General features: G+C 47.9%; 4 protein-coding genes across 4 annotated transcripts; 2 read left to right on the top strand and 2 right to left on the bottom strand.

Moving 5' to 3' along the window:
- Positions 1 to 534: 534 nt before the first annotated feature.
- On the bottom strand, positions 535 to 2432 carry BJX67DRAFT_391067 (CoA-transferase family III; the record flags this gene model as incomplete). The annotated part of the gene is made up of 2 exons (XM_071034713.1): positions 535 to 1414; positions 1485 to 2432. 2 exons carry the CDS (start codon positions 2430 to 2432, stop codon positions 629 to 631), a joined length of 1734 nt encoding a protein of 577 aa, XP_070881777.1. The 3' UTR covers positions 535 to 628.
- Positions 2433 to 3630: 1198 nt separating this feature from the next.
- On the top strand, positions 3631 to 5772 carry BJX67DRAFT_391064 (amidase signature domain-containing protein). Its single transcript, XM_071034712.1, has 5 exons — positions 3631 to 4235; positions 4292 to 4716; positions 4796 to 5089; positions 5139 to 5371; positions 5447 to 5772. Exons 1-5 carry the CDS (start codon positions 3687 to 3689, stop codon positions 5563 to 5565), a joined length of 1620 nt encoding a protein of 539 aa, XP_070881776.1. The 5' UTR covers positions 3631 to 3686; the 3' UTR covers positions 5566 to 5772.
- Positions 5773 to 6454: 682 nt separating this feature from the next.
- On the bottom strand, positions 6455 to 8689 carry BJX67DRAFT_289505 (uncharacterized protein). Its single transcript, XM_071026776.1, has 10 exons — positions 8184 to 8689; positions 8074 to 8119; positions 7867 to 8014; positions 7697 to 7807; positions 7609 to 7646; positions 7501 to 7555; positions 7427 to 7441; positions 7322 to 7372; positions 6555 to 7244; positions 6455 to 6473 (listed from the first exon to the last, which is right to left on the bottom strand). The coding sequence occupies exons 1-9, from the start codon at positions 8337 to 8339 to the stop codon at positions 6761 to 6763; spliced, it is 1104 nt and encodes a 367-aa protein (XP_070881775.1). The 5' UTR covers positions 8340 to 8689; the 3' UTR covers positions 6455 to 6473; positions 6555 to 6760.
- Positions 8690 to 11129: 2440 nt separating this feature from the next.
- BJX67DRAFT_365528 (Zn(II)2Cys6 transcription factor) lies at positions 11130 to 13433 on the top strand. The gene is made up of 3 exons (XM_071030279.1): positions 11130 to 11632; positions 11687 to 12282; positions 12353 to 13433. Exons 1-3 carry the CDS (start codon positions 11590 to 11592, stop codon positions 13211 to 13213), a joined length of 1500 nt encoding a protein of 499 aa, XP_070881774.1. The 5' UTR covers positions 11130 to 11589; the 3' UTR covers positions 13214 to 13433.
- Positions 13434 to 14406: the final 973 nt, after the last annotated feature.

The raw sequence follows: 14406 nt of genomic DNA, 5'->3' as shown, positions 1-14406 counted from the left end.
CTTCAGATGCAGGATTTTCCAGTAAGTTCCTGCAATTCGCTCGGTGTTCTGATAGTCCGAACGACCGATTCATCACGATCGTAGACAAATGCATGCTCTGCAGACGATGAAAGCCGAAGAAATATCCCTTTGCCCTTCTTACTCCTTGATTTCCTCAGTGTGCAATCGGCCAAATGTTTGCCTGCCTCCCGAGTCCGCCCACCTCCGAATAAGGATTTTCCGGTGTGCCATTACTTGCATTTCTGGATAACCAGGGCGAACAGGTTGTTGAAAGTGACTCTTCTTCGCAGCCACTCATAACAAGTCTCCCGAGCGCAAAGACAATGGGGGTACGGTGTCTTGACCAGCTCAGTGTTCGGATCCTCATTAAGGGTTGTTTTGGATTGTGACCTCTTGTTATCTGTTCAATTTTTATGAAGTCTGCGATCTCGAGAATAAGAGAAGACTACTGGCTACAAGGAAAGAAGTAGAAGCGGAACAATTTTGTTGTGTGTGTAGCGAGTTAACGCGGAAAAAACACAACTCAAAGAAAATCGGCCGGAAAACCCTCACTCCGACTGCTGACTCCAGCAACCAGCAAATCAATCCTCAACAAGTCTGACAAGATTTGTATGGATCAAGAGCGTGCCTAGAGCCATCGGATACTCTTTTGATGATAGCAGATTGGGACTGGAGCGCTCGTCCATGTAGGAGTCGCCTCGGTGTCGTCCAACCTCACGACCGGACCCACCATGTCCAGTCTTCCCCACGGAGTTGACCCAAAGCTTGTCATGAAGGGAGAGCTCGGCGCCGTGTACTGCGGGAAGACACGCTTCCATCCTTCAATTACCTCAATCATGATTTCCGGGACAGACTGTTCTGGGGTTGAGAACCGAAATTTGAATCGATCCATAGTCCGCCGGACAACATTCAACGGATAGAGACCAACTTCAGGGTCAAGCAGCGTCGCGTCTGCCGCCAAAAGTGAGCATGCCACGTGGTAAGAGCCGCCTTGCTGGGCACGATCCCGGATGGCCATCATGGTAGCCAAAGCGCCTACTATACCAGTCGTCATGTCACACATTGGCAGGGGTGGGAGCACGCTGGTTCCCGGCTGGTAGCCCAATGCACGTCCCATCACATACGAGGCGCCCGAGGCTGCATCTCCAATTTGTTGCCATCCAGGTCGCTCGGCAAATGGCCCGTCAGTCCCGTAGCAGTTTTCATCCACATAAATGATGCCCTTGCCTCGATCGGCAGCTGTAATCAACATGTCGTGTAGGCTGAGTCCCCTCTTGCCTAAGGATCCGTAGCGGAATCCTTGAATGAACACGTCTGCCTCGCCGATGAGCTCGGTAAGAAGAGCCATATCCGCTTCTTCGCTGATATCCAGGTCGATGGTGCGCTTTCCGGCATTTAGCGTCAGTTGAAGGACCTGATTAAGTATTAGCGTATCGGTGTGAATTAAATATATGACGGAATGGCGGTAGGCATGTCTGGCTTACATTCCAGTCTGCCAGCTTACTGCAGTTGACCCGAATCACATCTGCACCATAGGACGCCAGGATGACCCCAATAGTTGGACCGGCGATGATCCGAACCATTTCTAAGACTTTGATCCCGGCCAACGGTCGGCGATCCGGAAGACTTGGAAGGCGCACGGGAGGCGTTGGTTGTGCGTACGATTCATGAGTGTAGTTGACCAGTGGGAGCCTTGCTAGTCGTTTCCCCATTTCTGTCTGCCTCCAGCCCTCAGGGGTGTAGCAGATGCTCCCACAGAGCCCATTCCGTATATTGTGCATTTCGAGCTCATCCGCACCCCACTTCTGCACGTACGCCTTGAGATAGTTATACGCATGCTTAGACGAATTGAGAGCCACGTCCATGTTGATCCCCATGGAAGAGAGGGTCTTCGTCGCATCCAAGGATCCATGGAGTTGGTACCAAACACGAGAGTCCTTCGTTGGATACAGCGCCGTCGTGCTTGCGGCCAGGGGCCCGTCGAGACACCCTCTCTCGAAGTCCCTCGTGAAGATGCGGCGCAACGTTCCATTGCGCATGCGAGTCGAGATGTCTAACCCATCGACATAGGGAGAATAGGTTGATGCGAGCCAGAAAGCAGCGTGATCGGTGTTGACAGTCACGCGTGATTCTTTGGCGGGTTTGCCGCCTCGAAACTCCAGCAATTCGTTGGCCACCACTCCGCACATGGCGTGAAGGACCGCTGCCACAACCGGGCCTTTGAAAGGACCGGGAATCACCGGTTCTGCGCCTCCCTCGAAATGGACAGTACGCCATAGAGCAGGGTCCTTAGTGAATCCGGGGGTCCGAGACGAAAGCACGCCAAACACACGCTGAGCGTCTTCCGGGACTGGGAGAACAGTTGCATCAATAAAGGTTCCTGGGCCGTATACAGCACAGCCTAATATCGTCTTATGAGCGTCGGTCCTCATTTGAGCGGTCGGAGATAGATGGCACACTGATCGATTTTGCGCAGATGAAGAGCAGTGGGTGGAATGAGTAGAATGAAACATGCTAGCCTGAGTACGCAGACCCTTATATAGACTCACTACGGCCACCGGGGTTCGAAGATCAACCTTCAATGGTGCTGAGGGACTGATTAATCTTCAAAATGAGTGTTTAATGTGAAGGAGGAGCGGAACATCGGCACCTTCTGTGAACCGGATCTGGAATTTGACTAGCCTCGCCAATACGATTGGGCACTTGACAACGCTTCATGCGCAATTAATGAGTAAAAAGATAGCTCCCTAGAGGCTTCTCTTGTCAAAATACGCTCTCGGCATGGCAATTACGGCAATTACAAGCCGCATTTTATGGCGAGTTAGTTTAGGTTCGTGCTGCTTCTTGCATTTGGGCGGTTACATTTACGAACTTTCCGCAGAGTTAAACTTAACGTGATCACATCGAAGCAAACGGGTAAGCTTTGGGATATACAAACACACGGAAACCGGCTGCCAGCGTAAGCCAATAGTAGATAAGTGCGAGACGGGTACGAGGGCTGTCGAAAGGTTTACCTCGGTGTACATTTTTCATTTTCGTTCACGTTCCCGATGATCGGTTATTATCGACATAGGCTAGAAAAGTCAACCAAAAGCAGACAAATGCGAAATCACGGGAAGTCTAACTCCCATAAGTGAGTTTCTGCTGTTTTCCGGATATACCTTCCGGCCCGCAGCCATGAGGGAAAGATTCGTAATCCCTATGCGAAAGACTCCTTGCTCTTTTGGTACGTCGGGCAACATTGTCTCAAGCAGCCTCTTGGCTGACCGCGGATTGGCCCCAATCTTAGCTGTGAAAGTTAGCCTCCGTATCCCTCACGGGTTAGTTCTACTCTGAGTTTACTGTTATGACGCCTTGACGAAGCCGGAGTAAAGGAACAACCTAGCAGCAGGTCCAGTGCTGCGGGACCCGCATTTATCTTCCATTGGTTAGCCCCTTCCTAGCAAGCCTCCAACACAGCTCAACTCTCCGCTCCTAGTCACACAGGGACGCCTGGGTCGAGGGCCTCGTAAATGACCTTCTGACAAAGCAGTATCTGTTGGCAGGAGGTTACGGCTCCGTGAAAGGCGCATATAAGAACAAGACCCTCTGCCCGTTCAGACACTTCCAATTACCAGTTTTTCCTTTCGTTGCCAGGAACACTCCCTCATCTTCTTTCGTATCCAACGTACTTGTCTCATCCTATCATGAAGGCCGCTTGGGAATGGAAGGCTGAAAAATGCCGGCAGATCTGCAAAGACTCCATGAACCCGGAGTGGCTGCTCCCCGAGTCCGAACTACCGGGGGAAGGACAACTCAACGTTGTCACTTTCCCGGACACGTGCGGGCTGTTAACCTCTGAGCAGGTTAAGATCACTAAATTAACGGCAAACGAGCTCGTGGAGCAGATGCACACGGGGAAGCTTTCCGCAGTGGAAGTGACAACCGCCTTCCTGAAGCGGGCCCATGTTGGCAACCAGTTAGTGAACTTTGTAACAGAGTTCATGGTTGAAGAAGCGCTTGATCGTGCTGCCGAGCTTGATGATTATTTCAAGGCTACTGGAAAGTTGGTTGGACCCCTCCATGGAGTTCCCATCTCGGTGAAAGAGCATGTTGGTTTGAAGAACCGTATATGCCATGCTTCTTACGTGGCATGGACGGACCACATCCCTAAGGAAGATGCACTGCTTGTTCGGTTATTGAGAAATGCTGGGGGTGTCTTCATTGCACGGACAAATCAGCCTCAAAGCATCATGGTTAGATCTTCCCTCATCTCCTTTTTTTTTTTTTTTAATACTGATTTTTGTCGCAGCATATGGAATGCAATAACATCATCTACGGAGAGACAGTTAATCCGTACAACCGAAATCTGACTGCTGGTGGCTCAAGTGGCGGGGAAGGTGCTTCAATAGGCCTCCATTGTGCTGCCCTTGGTATTGGCACCGATATCGGAGGATCCATTAGATATCCAGCTGCTTTCTGCGGGAGTTATGGTCTTCGGATTACCGCGCTTCGGAATCCTTACAAAGGCGTCTTCCTTGCTGGAGGGGGAAATGAGAGCATTCGTTGTGTTATTGGCCCCCTGGCCAACAGTATAGCGGATTTGAAGCTCTTCCAGAAGGCGGTTATTGACCAAAAACCATGGGAAGAAGAAACAAGTCTGATCCCATTGCCTTGGAAGGAATTACCTTCATTCAAGCCAGAGCAGATTACGGTTGGCATTATGTGGGATGACGGGTATGTTTCGCTCATTTATTTCATACGAAAGCCCGAAACATTGCGCCGGAGAGTTGCGGTAGAGCTAATATATTTATAGTATTGTGCGGCCGTTCCCACCCATGACCCGTGCACTCCAAAATGCCAAAAGCAAGTTGGAGTCTGCAGGTGTCAAACTGGTGAACTGGGAGCCTTACGAGCACCGGCGCGGATGGGATATCCTTAGGTGCCTTTACTTTCCAGACACAGCAAATACCCAGAAGGCTATACTGGAGGAGGGCGGCGAGCCTGTTCATCCTTTGACGGAGTGGGCCTTCGCGTATGGTAAACCTCGATCACTCAGCTTAGCAGAGAACTGGGAGTTGAATGTCCAACGAGAGGAATATCGAGCAGAGTACGTATTGTGATCAAGCTGTCTCGGACTCTCCATCTAACAAGACCAGTTATCACCGGACGATGAACGAGCATGGAGTAGACTTCATTCTGTGCCCTCCCTATACCGGTGCCGCTTCGGAGATTGGCACAGGACAGTACTGGCATTACACGGCCATCTGGAATATACTTGATCAGCCCGCTGTCATTTTCCCTACCAGGTTGGTGACTGATCCTCAGGTGGACAAGGTGGATCCGAGTTTCAGGCCACGAAACCCCGAAGAGAAGAGGGAATGGAAGAAATGTAAGCTAAAAGGGTACCCTAAAAGACGAACCCTAAAAGACGAACCCTGGTACTGATAAGAGTCTACTTAACCAGACGTTCCTGAGAAATTTGCAAATGCGCCTCTTGCACTTCAAGTGGTGGGCAAGCATTTCCAGGATGAAGCTACCCTGGAAGCGGCCGAGTTGATCTCAAAAATTGTCCTGGCTGATTGAGCTGTTAACCAATGCTCAGTGCTCTGCTTTCCACGTGTATTCACAATCCCGCAATTGATATGTGTTGAAGGCTGTGAATATCAACTATCCGAGCTAAACTGCTTTTGTGAATCGTGTGATTTTCTGTATTGCAGTCAGAGATAAATGGGAGAATCAGACAACCCCGTACCCACCGGATAACGGGTGTAGCCAAACACTTGCTGTGACAAAGAAAATATGGCCTATCATACTTCTGTCCTAGGCGTATCAAATCAGAGCCTTACTACCAAATTCTTCCCACTAGGCTACCAGAATCTCCATCTGCTCTTTCGTTGAGCACAAGACAAATTTGCACTCATCCTTTCCAATGCGGACCTCGTCGTCGTTGCGGCTGGGTTTGTCATTTATTGATTTCCAAGTATTCGGAGAAGTATAAAAGAAAAGTGGCATATGGCAAATAATTGTGAGTAGTAACGCTCTACGGACCTATAAATGATACCTCTCGTATACCACTTCTCGATGTGCAGCATAAAGTATTCAACGAGCAATTTCTGGCCGTTTTCTGGGCCGACAGATCCTGCCTCATTCATTTCCCAAAAAACTGATCAGTCTTCCTCCAAAGGCTTGGGTGCATAATTGCTTATGTGACGACTTGCAGACTGGTGGAGGAGATGGAATCCCCGATGACCGAGCAGTAACCGGCGGTGTAGACGCCTATGCAATCCAGCGTCAGTGCGCGGGTTGTGTGAGAACTATCGTGCTGCCGCAAGTATCAACTGGAGGAAGCAATGGCAGATACTACTGAAAAGAAATATTCTAAGTGCCCATTGAGCGTTACATGTGGCAGAAAGGGGGTGAATGCGAGGCTTTTCGACGTGGAGAAGGCATGGAAACAGATATATGAAACTGGGGGGCGAAGTGTTTCGATCCTGCGGAGGCACCAGGCGTCAGTGGAACATGTTCTGAATTACCTTGTTTAGAATAGTGGAATTCAGAAAAATATACATAACTGGTAACTTAAGTATTGGCACAGTCATTCTTGAAATTGCCTTGACCAGATCACACTGAGAATCTGACAGCGCGACGCCACTGTCTAACCAAGAGGAAGAAGGACGGGCGAGGAACGGGCCTGGTCTATACAGAAGAAGCAACGAAGCTGTAGAGAAGCGTAGTTGGTAAGAATCTCGAAGACCTAACGGAGTACAGACTACCTTACTCAATAGGACCATGGAGTATGTATTCCTTTCCCAGTTTGTGTCCCCAGGTTTTGGCTTGAATCAGGCTCCGCAGTTTCCCTGTGGACTTGAACATCGACTGTGGTGGTAATCATAACTTGTTCACCTTCGATCCCCGCACAATACATCTCATTATCCAAAGCAAATCCATCCTCACTAGGTGAACCACCCCGCCGATGCTTCCTTATCCTGTGTGTAGACCTTGGTTGAATAATGTTGAATTCGTGTCCACTGTGGTCCTGATGATGCAAGGTCGAAGGTGATCCTTTCGCCCAGAATGCTTTCGTGACAAGAGGTTTGAGGATTGGCATATTCGTCGTTATGATTCCCATAAAAGTTTCACGGACACCCCACTTGACAACGTTGGAGGTCGACGGGGTTCCACTCAGTGATAGAGTAGTGCGAATTATGGATGCGGCCATCACAAAAATACCGGAGCTGAATAAAATGCTAAGAAGAAACTTCCTGCAAATTGTTAGACTGTCCATGCACGCAGTTTGGTTAAATTGGACATAAGGGTGGAACGTAGCAGATGTACAAACCTCTTGGGTGTAACCTTGACTTTCCATACGAGCGGAAGGGGAATGAAGAGACTATGCGAAATCCGTTAGTTGAATTGGGAAATAATGAGAATAGGAGTGCTTTACAGCGCGGCATCCGTTCTGCGGACTCGATTAGAGGGATTTGCAATTCGAATAGGGAAATAGGGAACGACACTCACACGACATTTAGCACGCAAGTCACTATGAAATTTTGGGTTTTAACACCGCATCTGTCTTCCCAGGGACCATTAGCAATGGTCACACACTGAGGTTGGCCGGGAGCACACCGTTCGATGCTGGGTAGACCATCCAATTATGAGCATACCTGCACGACATAAGCTCATGTATCCATAAAGAATCAGCTGAACTACTTACGGCCAGCAGGAAAACGTGATTGTCAGGACAACCGCAATATAGGACAAAAGACATGCAACTGCGAGCCATCGTGCTAGCTTTTCCTGCCATAGTCCAAAGGCTAAGCGCTTACTACAATTGCACTCTTGGTTAGCTAAAAGTACGAAATAAAGCCAACAAGAAAAGCTCACTAGAAAAAAAGCATGCAGCCTTTTAGGCCCCAGAGAATAGCAGTATATGAGTACCAAGACACAAGCAGGAGTTTAGAGCCCAGAACAAATGGCCCGTATTCGTCAGGTGCGAGGTTTACAGGTACGTCCATATTGGTTCCTAAGTGAGCTTCGGGGTGTTAGTTGCGTATGCTGGTTGCATCACTAAGTGTTGGTCCAAAAGATTACCAAGCTGGTGTACCAGAACGGCATCCAACGTAAACAGGCCGAGGACCTAATTGTGGTGTCAATATCTGCCACGGCAAAAGACTGCCGAGCTATGCGGAAGGTCATCCTACCATAACGATCATGTAGTCATCGCCTTTGAGGCCGCGCAAACCCACTAGCCTTGCTCTAACAAAGAAGCGGAGAAGGATGATGAGAATTCCAGCGCCATATTCCGCCCACTGCTCTTGCAGAAGTGGAATATCTTTAAACGGATGATTTTCTGTCATTTTGAATGACAGTGGGCGATTGGATATTTCACGAAGTGGACTTGAGGCAACATATTTATAGAGGAGAAGCCAAGTATTCGAAGACGAACAGGGGACGCTCGTCCCCCGCAACAAAATACAAAGCTGTAACGGGTTGAGGTGGGGGTCGCAATCTTAGTTATGTGCAATAAATAGCACGAGCTCCGAAGGTCAGATGCGCAACTGGAACATACAGTTATGATGCCAATTCTGCCCTACTTTGGACGACAGGGATACTATCCAACAAGGTTTGATTGCGACATATGGCAGTTCCCAACAATATGTGGAAACGGAGACAGTGGAGCTGCCAGATTGTACACGTAACTCATCGGGTTCTACGAATTCCAAAATTACAATGATAGTAAAAAATGTTTATTGCGGTGAGCAGCATTTGGTGAGCAGCATTTTAGTACGTGGGTACTTAAATGCATATTTCTCTTCAGGATGAGGAGGCTCGAATCCCCAAGGTTGACATTCACCTTATGTTGTCATGTTGTGAAAGCACTTTGTTTGACCTTGTGATTTCACTAGTACCACGGGCCTGACAAGCCTCCAAATCCTTTTAATTCTGCCATTTCACTTCTTATCCTAAATTATTATTTTACTTTGTTACTTTGAGCTGCTGAGCACCTTCCTCAGACTTGAATTGGAGATGCTGACGGCTATCGGTATCTCGCTTTTAGCTACCATTGGCTGATTCTTTCTGGAACCTTTTCGGTTTTTCGAGAACAATCTCCATTCCACGTATTCCTATTGGTTGAATTTCGTGCGGCCAAGTGGCAATTTTTGAGTCTCGGGCGGATCCTCATGGGGGCAATGGCCAATGGTAGGTAAATGCGAGGGTTGCGGGGGATGAATGGCCAAATGCGTGGCAGTGCCGACATAACCAAATGGTCAAGAGAAATCAAAGAGCTCGCGGCTACAAGAGGTCAAACGACTTGATGGCAATGGCCTCTTGCTTCTATGGTGTTTTTCGGTCATGTTAAATAGCCTTGGTGAGTTATGCTTTAAAATCCCCAAGGATCAGTCCTCATTCTACATTTGGTTCAATTGTTTTACCCCCAAATCCCATCTGCTTCTTCTTACCTAGTTGAGGCCCCTGGTCCTGCCCTTACACTAGCCTTAACGGACTAGCCACAGACGCGACCTGTGTCAGACAGGATAGAAAGCTCCAAATCAAGCAGCCGAAAACAACAGTTGTTCGTGGAAAAAGGGGCTGTAACATGCAGCTGTTTATATTTTTATTGGTTCCTAGGGTAGTTCCCAATGTGTGAAAGTGTCTTAAACAGAAAATCTTGCTGTTGAGAATTTTCATCTTAAACTCTGCGTTATTACTGTATGAGCGGTCCTATGTAGGATGATCAGTAGGGAGGCTCTCGGAAATCTTCAGCTTACATCTCCTAGCCGACTAGGGATGAGATTAATATGCGAAGTGCACTTGAAAGATATACCTGAATAAACACGATTAGTCTGTGGCTGTCATCTGGCGCTGTCATGTGGTTTTGGCGATCTGCTAATTAGCTAGATAGCTTGGACGCGCTTAGAGAGACACAGGGCTACAGTGGCACGACGAGATTTAAATACTAGTGCTACAAATACTTCTCTAGTAAGTCTAAAACGGCGACTGTTGAAACCCATCATATACGAAGTTTTCCGAATGTCTAATATTGAATATATCAACATTTGTCTGACCCAGTGCCTGGACACTGGCAGACACCGTTGCAGAGAGCTGAGCACGTGCTGGTCAACGTCATGAAATGATAGCACCACCTATTAAGAATGGAATGACTTCCTCTGTACCAGGAGCAGGTTGTAATTCTAGAGCATTTCTACGAAATCCTACCTTCGTGAGGCTCTGTAAGTTCTCAGTAAAATTAAAGAACAGGAGACCAAGGGGGCCATACCATAACTTCAACCATTCCCTCCAATGATCGCCCGATACTGGGAAACCGTTCATGCATCGAGGTATGGTAAAATGGCGTGATAAAAAAGCTCTCAAATACCCTATGTAGGTACGGCTCTATCATATGACTAAGAATCTCTTGATAAGGCACAAGACCTGTTCTAATCCCATTACCAAAAGCAGCCCTGAATATTCTTTTTACACTCATTCCACACTGTACAGTATGCACATCTTTTATGCCCTCTCCTATTTCAAAGGTAAGCTTTCATCCAGCTTAAACTCTTTCACCAGTCTTTAGGCCCATAACGAGCATAACCATGCCCCTGTCAAAGGCGCTTATAGTATATTATACCATTCAAGGAGTTCTAGGTGGTTTAGCAGTTGCTATTCTCAATGGCCCATGAATAAGCATGAAGTTATTTTAAGCAAGCGCATAACTGTAATTGCATAAATATTAGTATGAGGTCTAGCAATAGTAAGCTCACATTATAACATCTAGTTGGTCTCAGTAAGTCTTGGATTCATTGATTATTATCACGTTCCTTTCTACAGCAAATTGTGCCCTGTGATATGGCAGGCCTTTGCCTTGGCCTGTTTATAGCTAATGCTCGGGAACCCACAACATCGTGAAGGACAAACTCCATTCCTTTTCGATCAATAGTTTGATGATTAAAACGCTTCAAATTCTTGGCGATGTGTCGGGGAAATGTGCGGGGCCCAATCAGGCAAAAGTTTAAGGGGTCTTCGGCACTCCTTGGAAATAACAACTCATCTATTCAGCGCCATGAACAAGTTGAGGCCGAACCATGGAAAGCAGCGTGGCGATAAGATTGAGCTCATTTGCGAGGAATGGAAAGACGTACAGAATGCGGGGAGCAAGGAGAGAGTCCGGATCCGGGGAGTTCCTTTGGCCTCCAAAAAGTCCGCGTTAATGACGGTCGCTAATTGGCCAAGGGCAGTGGGAGGTTTTTGGCAAAGTCAAAATCCCCTCACCCTCTCCCAAACAGGCCCTTGCCCTTAACTACGGCTGGCTGGTTATCAGTATCTACGGGACTATAATCTTTGGTTTAAACTTAGTCGACCTACAATAACAATGATGGTTGCCACACAACTGCTCCATGCGAGACTCCGCTAGGACTAAACCGCCACTAACCCAAATATAAAATCTGTTAGATAACAACCCCCAATTTCTTCTCAAACGACCATCAGTCAGTACCCACTCTGTCTAACGAAGCGACGAAGCTTTTGCTGCTCGTTCAAAGCATACCAAAATCACCTTTGGGGATACATAAACAGCTCGCTGGTCGTGTGATGCGCTAGTTTCTTTCAATGTCGGCTGCAAGACTCCGAACAAAAACAGGTTGCCTTACCTGTAAGGAATCCCATGAATTGCATTGCCTAATCCTGTGCCTGATAATTCGTCTAGGCAGAAAACGGCGCGTTAAGTGCAGCGAAAATCGCCCTCACTGTCGAAATTGCTCGACAAGGAGGCTCCCTTGTGTCTGGCCGACTGCGCGCGACCTCTACGATCGTCGACATCACTGCCTCCGGAGTAATAGTCGAACGACCATTTCAGAGAAAGCAAATCCACACGCCGTTGATGGCCTAGGACGAAGGGATGTGGAAATGCTCTCGTCATCGCTGCTGCTACCTGCTCACCTTGTCACGTCTACGTCCACGGTCTTTCGGTGCGACCTGGAGTATAAACTCTTTCATCACTTCTGTGACAACTTCATTTCTACTCTCCTCCTCCCCAATTCCCACCCAGGATTTCGCAGAGACTACTGCACCTTCCTAGGTGGGCTGTCCCTGCAGTTCGAAACTGTTAGATCAGGGATCCTCGCTTGCAGCGCAATAAACCTATACATGCTGACAAATGACGAACGACTGCGAAGCGCCTCCCTCACGTACTATGCACATGCAATTTTGATAGTCAACAAGGCACTCGAAAACTTCAATTCGCTCATTGACAAACCAAGTGATGACATAGTCAATGCAATCATCTATTTATACATATATTCGGTATGTATTTCTTCCCCGGACGAGGAGGACTTCATGTACAATGCTAATTACGAAAAACTCTTCACGATAGCTCTGGGGCCTAGATGCTGCGGAAGATGCATCCAAGCATGTTATGGGCGCTGTTCACGCTGTGAATTTGCGCTATGATCGTTCTCAGAATGCCTTCTCCATGTCACGAGCAAGCGACCGCGTCACTGCAGAAAGTGTGCTTTACCAGTCCTGTCTGCTCGCCATCCGACGGCCTTTCTTAGCAGATTTCAAAGTGGATGACGATTTGATAATGCGGGTTGAGTGTACTCTTCAATCCTTAACCTTTCTCGACGCCTCTGCCGCAGCCAATAGCCCTGTCCTTGGCGTACCTCTGGAGCTTTATCGCCTTATCCTCTCCATTATCCGCCTGACCAGCTCACGCGTTCCCCCGAACCAAGTCGCTCGTTCTCAGCTCCAGGGAAAGATTTCCGTCTGGGAAAGCACCATTTGCGATTTTGGGGACAGCACTGGCAACATACCAACTGAGAGGCTGCAGCAGGATCTCTCCTCCCTTGCCCTGGTGTTATATGTATTAGCCGCGTCTTTGCTTCTTGATTTGGCTTTGACAATGATGGAGCAAAAGCAAACCAGCATGGCGGGTCTGCCAAGGCTAGGATTTAGGTGGCAACTGCAGACGGCGCTTGGAATCCTCCGGTGTCCAGAATGTAATGGTCAATGGACAAGGTGCTTTCTCGCACCTTGGCCTTTGCAGATCTTTGGTTATGTTGTGGAGGAAGAGAAAGATATCTCGTTAGTAAGGTCGACCTTGCATAAGACACGAGAGCATACCGGGTATGGTGAGGTTACACGTCTCCTGGGTGAGCTAGCACCTATCTGGAGGGATCGGATTGAAAGGGAGAGTCCATTCCCTTCTTTCCCGGTTATCCCTCAAGAGTTCTAGGCCGTAGGAAATTGCTATGACAGCTTCCCGCGACGATGAGAGTCATGTGAATAGTGTTTCCCGAAATACTTGCCCACATTTATGCCTTCGAATTGTATGTGAGAAGATATGGAGGATGATGATGGCAGCAAAACACAAAATGTATTGAATGCAGATCAAGAATCAACTTGTACGTTCTACGAAGTATCAACACTAGAGAGAGAGAGAGAGAGAGAGAAGAAGAAGAGTATACCTAGCTGAAAGTTCCACGATAAACATATCTCTATGCCTAGTAGGATTGATTAGGCACAATTGGCAAGTTTGCATCAATGCCTTATGTACCAGGTGTATTCAGCCTGGACTATCTCATATTGCCACAAAAGGCTGATCTATTCAACTGGCTTGAGTAAGTTGCGCCGAGAAGGACCCTACCCTTATGTGGACAGAGACAATTACCACGATACGTCACCACTCCAAGTACGGGACGAGTTCAATCATTTAGTGGGCCGATATCGACTCATCAATCCGTTTCCCAAACTCCGTTGTTCAAACGAAGCCTTAGTCACAATATTGGACTATTTGACTATTAGACTAGGGCGGCGCAGGATAATCCTCAGAACGACTAATATGAAATGGCCTTTGGGTTACTTACGTTTGAGTGCAAACTCAGGATGAAATGCAGGTGATGATGTCCCAACTTGAAGTCACTTGCCAACCGCGCCGAGTCGTAAGGTCCTGCCTCGCAACCGGAACTTAACAACCCTCCGCAGTTCTCGTCAGCAACGGTAAAAAGAGAAATACTGCCGTAGAGATCGATGTTTAAGATATGAGCGGCATTATCAAAGATTTTTTTTTTTTTTTTTTTTTTTTTTTTTTTTCGTTTGGATGATAACCTGTCAGCGTCATTGAATGAAAGGCACCAACCGAAATAGAGGGGATATTATGTCATCATGGGTTCGATCAAAATTCAGGCGCCATCATAGGACCACGCGACGCGCAAAGCCAGACGGGGCAGGACCACGGACTGACCAACTCCCACGGGGCTCCCATGGGGTCTGGAACTTGCGCTAGTGGCGATTGAAGAGGTCTAGTCTTGGGTCTCGCTTCTGGAAGCAGCTGGCTGAGAGCTAGGTGAACCTTGGCTACCATTGGACTTGGACAGCGTTACCTAACATAAAGGACAACCAATATATTTATTTGGCACTTCATCAATT

This window comes from Aspergillus lucknowensis, assembly GCF_044049455.1.
Source record: "Aspergillus lucknowensis strain CBS 449.75 chromosome Unknown BJX67scaffold_61, whole genome shotgun sequence".
Taxonomy (NCBI): domain Eukaryota; kingdom Fungi; phylum Ascomycota; class Eurotiomycetes; order Eurotiales; family Aspergillaceae; genus Aspergillus; species Aspergillus lucknowensis.
This window is presented reverse-complemented; position numbering and strand designations above follow the sequence as displayed.

Excerpts from the sequence above, each read along its gene's own strand:
- BJX67DRAFT_391064 (XM_071034712.1), top strand. The coding sequence starts at position 3,687 with ATGAAGGCCGCTTGGGAATGGAAGGCTGAAAAATGCCGGCAGATCTGC. Across the intron at positions 4,717-4,795 it reads GGCATTATGTGGGATGACGG|TATTGTGCGGCCGTTCCCAC; the intron begins GTATGTTTCGCT and ends ATATATTTATAG. Across the intron at positions 5,090-5,138 it reads CGAGAGGAATATCGAGCAGA|TTATCACCGGACGATGAACG; the intron begins GTACGTATTGTG and ends TAACAAGACCAG.
- BJX67DRAFT_289505 (XM_071026776.1), bottom strand. The coding sequence starts at position 8,339 with ATGACAGAAAATCATCCGTTTAAAGATATTCCACTTCTGCAAGAGCAG. Across the intron at positions 8,015-8,073 it reads CGTTCTGGTACACCAGCTTG|CTCACTTAGGAACCAATATG; the intron begins GTAATCTTTTGG and ends AACACCCCGAAG. Across the intron at positions 7,647-7,696 it reads ATCACGTTTTCCTGCTGGCC|GTATGCTCATAATTGGATGG; the intron begins GTAAGTAGTTCA and ends TATGTCGTGCAG.
- BJX67DRAFT_365528 (XM_071030279.1), top strand. The coding sequence starts at position 11,590 with ATGTCGGCTGCAAGACTCCGAACAAAAACAGGTTGCCTTACCT. Across the intron at positions 11,633-11,686 it reads AAAAACAGGTTGCCTTACCT|GCAGAAAACGGCGCGTTAAG; the intron begins GTAAGGAATCCC and ends TAATTCGTCTAG. Across the intron at positions 12,283-12,352 it reads TCTATTTATACATATATTCG|CTCTGGGGCCTAGATGCTGC; the intron begins GTATGTATTTCT and ends TCTTCACGATAG.